Source organism: Drosophila guanche, unplaced genomic scaffold (assembly GCF_900245975.1).
Source record: "Drosophila guanche unplaced genomic scaffold, DGUA_6, whole genome shotgun sequence".
Taxonomy (NCBI): Eukaryota; Metazoa; Arthropoda; class Insecta; order Diptera; family Drosophilidae; genus Drosophila; species Drosophila guanche.
The window spans coordinates 3360748-3369990 of NW_022995748.1; the positions used below are offsets into that span (position 1 = coordinate 3360748).

At 41.8% G+C, this 9243-nt stretch overlaps 1 protein-coding gene across 1 annotated transcript; it reads right to left on the bottom strand.

Annotated features, from left to right (window-relative positions):
- Positions 1-7765: 7765 nt before the first annotated feature.
- Positions 7766-9095, bottom strand: LOC117584007 (ribonuclease P protein subunit p30). Its single transcript, XM_034272737.1, has 5 exons — positions 8813-9095; positions 8565-8752; positions 8440-8508; positions 8107-8381; positions 7766-8048 (listed from the first exon to the last, which is right to left on the bottom strand). The coding sequence occupies exons 1-5, from the start codon at positions 8901-8903 to the stop codon at positions 7772-7774; spliced, it is 900 nt and encodes a 299-aa protein (XP_034128628.1). The 5' UTR covers positions 8904-9095; the 3' UTR covers positions 7766-7771.
- Positions 9096-9243: the final 148 nt, after the last annotated feature.

Genomic DNA, 9243 nt, shown 5'->3' on the forward strand with positions numbered 1-9243 from the left:
CCTGTTCTATGCATAAATGTCTGTGTGTTTGTTTCTGTAAGCCAAAGCAGACATCTGAAAAATTGTGAAATTATACTTTACTTATTGCGAGTGTAGCCACAGCCATAGCCCATAACCATAGCCAGTGTCTGCTCCCAATGTGCTCTAGCTCTATGTGTTTGCGTTGGTGTCGGTGTATCGGACGGCCTTTGTGTCTGTGTCTGCGCACAACTGTACATTTGTTTTAAATAAGCGAAAAATCGATTAAAGGTGATAATAGACAGGCAAATTTCTCGGAGCCCAACCGTCACTGCCGCAGCCGCAGCGACGTCAACGATGTCGCCAGCAACGCCAGAGAAGACGCGACGCAACATTTCGGTATGACCCTACCGACTGACAACGCCAGTCGGGTGGGGTCGGTTGGTCTCCATTCCCATATTTCTTCTTTTCTTTATGCTCCATCATTTAATGAGCCATGAAATATGGAGCCCCAGCCAGCGAGCGAATTTTCTCACAGTTTTTGGGGTTCAGGCCAACCCCAAAGGTGATGTAAAAATGTTTGCCCAATTTGCAAGCCCCACCCATCGGAATAGCAGCTGGCAATCAAAATACAACCCAAAAAGTCCATCCAAGACGAATTGTCCTGTGCACTCAAGAAGCAATCGTCGTCTCCTTCGGTCGGCTTTCTATGTAGCGACTTGGGAGAGTGCCATTCCGACCTGGCCCATGTGTCGCAAAACACAGAGTCTGCTAATCAGTTTTGGTTTAATTTTATAGCACCTGCGCAGCTATAGTAGGAATCATCTCAATAACATAACGCACCAGATTTCTGTGTCATTAAATCTATCACCCACGCAACTTGAAGGCTGAATTGAAGCAGCCCTGAATGCCTCCCCCATTTACTGAATAATAATTCAATAATTGATGTTTTGTTGCAACAGATGGAATCGATTCCGAAGCTGAATTTTGTCGAATATAGACGATGTAGACTGTGCTAATACATTATTTTCAGCACTGTAAAGAACCGTTTCTCTCTGGAAGAGGAAAATCTCTTCGGTTTTCGTCTTTTACACGCCTTGCTGACACTCTCATTTATTGTGGGTCAAATATTTGTTACATTTCAAAAGGTGAATAAAGAGAGAAGCCCAAATAAAACTCAATACAAAAACACAAACACGAAGACAAGCGCAAAACACAATTGTCCAAAAAACGTTTGCTAACTAAAGACGGAGAAGAGAAGGTGAATGAACTGTTGTCTCTTCTCTCTCAATCTTATTTCTCTGTTGGTGTTGCTGCTATTGTTGTTGCAAAATGTTTAATCATAAGTTTCATTTGATGTGTTTGTAAAAGCACTCATTCATTCAGGTTTCTTTGCCACTTGAACAAGATTAGTCTGTATCCAAAAATTAAATCAAAATGTGGCAATTATACAATCTCTTTTTTTTTTGAGACTTAAATAATTTTGCAAGAAATTAATGCAAATGCAATGCCCTAAATCCGAGTGGAAATTAGCTCAAATGTGTTTGTATAAATAGTTGGTAGATTTTTGTTCAGGTATTTGTGTTACCAAGTACTCATAAAAGAGGTTCTATAAAATTATAGCGATTTCTAGAGATTTTCGGAACCTATATACATATATACTCTATAAACAGAAATTAAATACACACAAAATCTTTAGATAATATCTAAAGATAACATAAAATTGAAACGTTAAACATTTACTTTATTATGAAACTTATTTAATTGTTAATTGATTTTTAAAATGTTATATGAAGGTAGCTGCAAGGGTTTACTAGGTACTGCCATTAATTCTGTTGGTTTTTTCAGAAATAATTCCGATGTAGGCCTACTTACAGTACATAAAGTGAAAATCAAATCTGTACGAAGACATCATGTGCGCATTGTGTGAGTGTACGAATATCTACAAATGTATGAATGTATGATGCATAACAAATTATGAATGTACATACAAACATACATCTGTACGTGTGTACATAAACACATATGCACAGTGGGCATGAATGTATCTATGTATCTACAAACCTATGTACATGCTTTAATAACAATCAAGTCAAGTGGCCCCTGGCTCGACCCGCTAACAGTAACTAAAAGTACAGTTGGTTTTTGTAAGAAAAGCAACACCAACAACAGCAGCAGCAAGTCCGTCAAGAGGCAAAGAGCAAACCAAAGAGACTGCGGTGCAGGGATAGGGGCAGAGGTAAAAGTAGAAGTAGAGACAGATGGGCGCAGCAGCGCAACGCGCGCACACACACACTCTCACAGAAACGTACATAAAAATGGTAATAAAATAGGTAAAGTAACAGCAGCAACGACGACGACGACGCTGCTGCCACACACAGTTTTCGGAAAAGCCAAAGAGCGCAGAGCAGCGCCAGCACCAACTCCGCTAACACACACACTCAAACACGCGAATAGCGACAGAAAGACAGCACCGACATACAAAAGTTGGCTGGGCAAAAATTACAAACACGTCGAGTCGCAGCTTTTTGAATGTGTAACGGTACATTTATGGCATGCCCAATTGGTATTAGAGATGAGCAATGAGCTATAGATAGTGATGATTGCGAAACCTCATCACAAGAAATGCAGAGAAAGACATCAACAAACAAGATTAACCTAAGAGTTCATATTTTGAAAACTTAAACACTCTCCATATTTTGAAAACAATCATTTACACCTTCGAAAACAAGGTGATAGAAAACCCATAGTGTGCCAAAAAATAGTCAATTCTTAATGGCACTAGGCATATTGAAAGATCCAGCACAAAATCAATAGAAAACTATGTCCATCTCTAATGCGTGGACACATGCAATGGATGCAGTTGCATATGATGACGTTGCAAAATAGTCACAGTGTAGCCAAAGAAAGCAAAGCAGAACTGAGCCTAAATAGGAATAGGCAAAATGTGACAAAACTGACGCCATGTTTCCCGCTAGAATGACCGAAAGTGTATAAGTAGGAAAGAACTAAAACCAAACACATGCACACACAGTCGTCCTTCCTTATACAAGTCCTGACCCGATTATCGAGTTAAAACTGTTGTATAAAAATTTGCACCTGGACCTAAACCGGATAGAGGTGCCCATTGTCATTGTGGATTGAGAGTATGTGAGGAGAGGCGGCAAGTAGTACAAGAAGCAGAGTGAAGGAAGTTCAAGAAACAGCCGTTTGAGCAGAACAACTGCCAGAGTGAGAGAGATTGCGAGAATGAGAGTCCGCTCTCTTGAATGAATACTAACACGAGCGCACTGTGTGCCGGCTAAAGCCGAGAGCGGCGAAAAGCTCACACAAAGCAGAAACACAAAAAAGAGAGGGAGAGAGAAAAAAAACAGCCCAACAAGTGAAATGAATGTATGAAGAGGGAAAAAAACAACAAAAAATACGAAAGCAAAGCATAGCGTGCGCTAAAGAGCAGGCCAAAAGCAAAATTACAAAAGCAAAGCGAGTATATCACGTGCTGCTTGCTACCACAGACGATAGGGGATGGGCGGGGAGGGGCTGGTGCTGTTGGTGCTGTCGGAGAGAGAAGTGTGGAGAGGGAAGGGGTCGTGTGCCGGCCTTTGGCGGCAGAGCAGCCAGCGTCAGCGCCATGTTAGGGGGATTCAAACCGAGAGACAGAAGAGACACAGCGACAGCAAGCCGACAGCTTTTCGTATAGAATGAGAGTGCAAAAGCGACAAACAAAACTGCGAATATAGTAACAGATAATACAAAGTAAAACAAAATAAAATGGATACAAAAAATTAGCTTTAGTTTTAAGAGGTTTCATTGCACGATTGTGTGTTACTGTTGTTGCTGGGTGGTCAAAGGCGGAGAAAGAGATGGCGAGAACGACAGAGCTGAGAATGAAGAAAAATCCCAAAAGCAAAGCGCAGACCGTGATGATGATGGCGGAGGATGACGGTTGCCAGTTGGGCGGCGAGAGATGGAAAAGACGGCGGCGACAAACCAACAAAATTACGGCGACAAGTACAAAAAACACGTATTATGCATGGGGCATATGTACGGATGAGTGAGGAGTGTGGCCTGCCCTGTGTATGTGTGTATTGGAGATTTCGCATGATTCGTGCAAATTCGCCGCATAGTTGTTGTTTCTGGTTGCCCTGCTCTGCTGCTGCTTCTGCTGCTCCTCCTCTGCTATGCGGCTGCTTGCTTTTACACTTCGTTGTTGTTGCTATTTTATTCGTATTCGCATATCCGTGGCGCTGCTTGGGCTTTTAGCTTTGCCTTTTGTTTGTGTGGTATGCATGCGGCTCTGTATCTGTACATCTGTATCTGTGTGTGTGGGGTCGTCGTTGTCGTTCATGTGTTTTGCGCCTTGTGTTGTTTGGTCGGTTTTGATTCGGTTTTTTGGGATGGATGATATGGTTTTGGCTTTGCTTTGCCTGGTGCCTGCTTTTCCATCCATCCATTTGTTCCGTTCATTCTCGCTCTTTCCCCTGTCTTCGTGTGTGTGTCTTCTCTTTCGATGAATTGTTTGCTTCAGTTTTCTTCTTCTTGTTTGCTGATGTTGTTATTCTCATTTGCACGTCACGTAAGGCGGCGCGGCGCTGCTTTTCTTTCTTTTCTTCTGTTTTCGCCGCAAAAAATGGGGGCTGCCCACTCTACTCTCTCAATAAATGAGTGAACGAGTGGTCATAGGAGGGGGAAAGTGCGGTTGAGTGGAAAGGGTATGGCGTGTGACGCTTTTTTATTACTGCTTCTCCCTCTGGTTCTTAAATTATTTCGTGTGCTTGTGTGTGTGGGCACCCCTTGATTGTGTGAGTATGTTTCTTTGTGTGTCTGTGTGTGTGTTTGCGACTGTCTGTATCTGCTGCTTGGGCTCGAAGATACATAATTATTTTTCTAAAAAGCATTTTCTGCCTTCCCATTGTTGCAAATTTCTCAAAGTTTCGTGTTAACCTTTATACGGACCTACCTTATATCAGAGTAGAACTTAATTTCTAGGGTTAAACAAATATTTACTCACCTTTTTAATGGTTCTCCGCTGGTAATGGTGCTGCTAATCCGTTTCCACGTTCTCCCTATATGTACATACAAACAGTTTTACAGTTCATTTGGTTGGTGGTCACGCAATCAATTTTTTTCGGACAAGAGCGCGCGCGAGTCGATTCTCGTACGAGAATGACAGATGACGACGGAAACAAGGAATGACGACAACTACAACAATTGCTAATTCAAGTGTAGATACAATAATTGTAGCACAATTGTACCAACAACAACAGCAGCACCAACAAACGAGGAATGTAGAAGAAGCAGCAAAACTACAAAAGCGCAACGATTGCCATTCGCGGACTGTTGCTGCTGCTTCTTACTCTCCACTCTCTCTTACATACAGTCAATCAAACTCACACACATATGCACACGCACACACGATAATTACAATTAAACATGATATACGCGCACGTAGAGTTGGAGCAGCGCCGCCGTCATCGTCGGCAGCAGCCAAACAAAGAAATCGATAGATATTACTGGAAATCTCTGATGCTTCTGTCTCCTCTTCTACCCATGGTATATCTTTTTCTTAGTTTTAGTAGTAGCCAAGGAAAAGACCGCAAAGAAGTCATGAAAAGCAAAAGACAAAAAATTGTTACAGCCGATGATGCCCGCCGCCGTCTCAGCAGACGAAGAGACGCACAACAGACGCGTCGCGTCGAGAGCAGCGACAAGCGCATGAATTTTACGCTCTCTCATCAATTGCGCGTTATAGTGTGAGAGAGCAGGCAGTCACAGGCACCACAGCACAGCAGACCAGGCCAGCCAGCGAGTGGCCCGGCTAGAAAAACGTGTGTCCGAGCGTGTGTTTGTATGAGTGTTGGAGAGTATGAGTAAAAATGAGCAAGAGGGAGGCAGACAGATGAGTTGACAGAGGCAGAGCAGCCAACAATCAAATGGTTGAAGCCTACAGAGTAAGAAGAAGAGATGGGGATACCGTTGCAGGGGCAATGTATCTGCCTGCTGTGCTGCTCTTGCGCTCAAATTAACATATCAAAAAGGTTCGAACTTTAATTACTCTTCAATTTGAGTGGTAACAAAACGCTTCAAGTTCCTGCAACAATAACAAAATTTGTAGAGAGAACAGCAGAGGAAGGCAAAAAATGTATCATTCCATGGATTTGCAGGCTCGGGGGTGAAGAGGACAGGGAGATTGTCTTTTGCACAGGTGCAAATGGTGCTCTGTGCCTGCATCTCCCGATGTTGGCAATACTGCAGCAGCACTCACACAGCCAAAGCAGAGACCAATACATACACAAAATTTATGCGACTCGCGATACGCGAAAAAAGGCAACAACATTTTTGGGAGTCAAAGAAGAAGAATGTGCGAGTGGGAAAAGGAAGGCATCAATTATAAATGGCGAGCAAACGCAAAATTTCTTCGACAAAGAAGAAACGGGAAAAATCAACTGCAACTAATTTGTGCGAGAGAGACCAAGAGCAGACTTGAAGAAAGAAATCAAGTTGGCTGCTTGCTTGTCCCCCACCACACCCCCGCAAAAGACTTCAAACATCATGATGAAGCTAATACACACAACACACACCCTGGTGCACAGAGAGGTCCATTTTTAATTAGACAGCAGAAGGAAAAAAAAACTCTTTCAAGTTTTCACTTCTCTCTCACACTTTCCGATTTTATTATTTATGTCTTGTTTTAGAAATTGTTGTAATTTTTTTTGCCAATTAATTAACACACACAAACATACATATTTACAAAATGCACTTGGCACTAGGAAAAACAATTGAAAATTGGACATTGGCTGCTTTCAGCCTTTGATTTTCTCTGTCGTCGCCGTCACAGTCGCCGCCGCTCGGTGCGGTCGTCGTCTCGCGAAATACATATTTCTTTTGCCGTTTTTCTCGTCGCTTGTGTGTCGTCTTGTGCTCGCTCTTCGCTCTGCTCTCCTCTCTCTTCTTCTTTGCACATTTTTTTCTTTTCAAGTGTCTCTTTCTCGACTGCGATTTTCAAATGCATTTTTCGCTTAAAATACGCTCAATTTTGTTTGGGTTTCTTGCTTATCAAGTTGCCGGCAACTCTATCAGCGTTTTCTTGTTAATTTCATCAATTGATTTACACTTTTAATTACCGTTTAATGCAGAATTCTATGTCGGACAACGCACCACACGAACCTCCATTTTGTTTTGTTGAAATCAGTGTGACCGCGTAAGTCTGACACTAGAAAAAGACACTCTGATATATACTGAAAAACAACGAATTTAACCCACTTGGCCCGCTCTATTTTAGCAGCTAAACCGCGGAAAATAATACAGTTTGTGAAATCCATTATTGCTGTGTATCCATCCCTACAAAATAAATATATTGTATCCGAATATTCGTGTGTGCAATTAAATACCCACTGATCGTCAATGGTTTAATCGTAGTCTGCCCGTTATATTTGACTAGATATTAATAGCAAGCTAAGATTATCCACGCCGCTTGAAACTTAACTAATCTATATCTTTGATTGATTTTCTGTGTTTAAATCTCTGTCCTGATGCCTTTCATTACTTATGGAATGTAGATTCATTGCTGCTGTATTTTAAATCTTGTGGAAAATCTCTAAAGCGGGCCCGCGAAATTTCCATGAAGTATAATCGAATTATAAATGCTGACAGAAGCTCGCCGCTAGGAAAATAAGGAGAGCAACTATCGATACATTTCTCGTTAAACACTAGTGTGACCGTTTGACATAAAACAGCGAAACGTAACGAAGATAAAAAACGCATTGCATTGTTTACATTTAGATTTGAATAAATACACAGATTTACGTTAGTTTTACTCCACTTTCAGTCTTTTATTGGCTGGTTTTATATCAGTTTCCTGTTCATCTTCACCGTCTTTTGACATTTCGGTCACTACTCCATCCATTTCGTCATCTTCCTCTTCGCTTTGGTTTTCGTCGGAACTGTCGGAAAACACTATGGGTCCATTTCCCTTAACAAACATTATTGTTTTGCCCAACCGTCGTGATTCGGCACGCAGAAAGATCTGTCGACAGAAACGATCTACAGCGTTCTTGCCCTGATCCTCCGATAAACCAAATATAAAGGCTCTGAAATGGCGGAAAATCAAACAAAATTCAATGCAACTTTGATGATTTTTCAACTTACAGATTGGCCACATCGTAGGGTCCGCGTAGCTGGAACTCGTGCTCTGCTCCACTGCTGATAATTATATTCTTGGACTTGCCCTTGATGGAGTAGTTTTGGGCCAACTTTATCATGTCCTTGCGATTGTTGGAGTCGGCAATGGCTGGGGCATATTTGATCTCGAAGAACATGCCACGACGAACGGCCACCTGGTAGGCTTTTCTGTTGACCAAAAGCCTCGAGCCAGCTACAGGATCGAAGGTTATAATGTCGCCCGCGAAGGTTGTGCAGCAATGCTGTTGGGGAAAGGAGAATAAATATAATTTCAAAGATTGTATATGCCATTTCGCTTACTGTCAGTGCGCCATCGGTTTTGGGCTGTCCAGCAATAAGATTGAACTTGCGCAGATTATAGGAAACACTCTAAAGGAGACATAATGCATTAGTGCATAAAGTATAGTCAAAAATGAGTAACTTGCCATCGCATGCGAAAGATTTGCATCCACATAGAGTATGGTTATCCTTTGTAATATTTTCAGTTTGTCGGCAAACTCCTTACGTAAATGCTCAATGCTGTGGGGTGCGGGAAACATCTCGGAGCCACGTTTTCCGGCATCCTTCTTGCTGTGGTCGAAGCTCTGATCGATGGCAATCGTCTTATAGCCCACTGGGATTTGGATAATAAATTGTCAATGAAATTGGAACCATTCCCTTTCCCGCTACTCACACTCCACCAGCTCATTGAGTATGGCTCGCATTTGTTTGTCATCTTTGTTGAATGGTACGCAAAAGTCGTAAAATGGTTTCGTTTGTTCCATTTTTAATGTTGTGTTTTATTGTTGTGCCCAAAGCGCGTGCAACTGGTGCCTCCTGACATGTGCGAACTAGGGTTGACGTTTAATAATGAACACAAATTAAACAAGTGTAATTATTGTTGGAGCTGCGAGAGATTAGTGTTTGACTGCAACATAAAAGTTCTTTAGTTATTTATGAGTAAAAGTTATTTAAGCAATTGTTTTTTAAATAGTGCCAAGAGCGTGACTGACCCTCAGAAATATACCAAAATAGTTCGAACCTTTTACAGAAAATACTGATAATATACCGTGGAGAAAACGAGCTTAACCCACTTCATACCCTCCATTTAAACAAGAATACTGT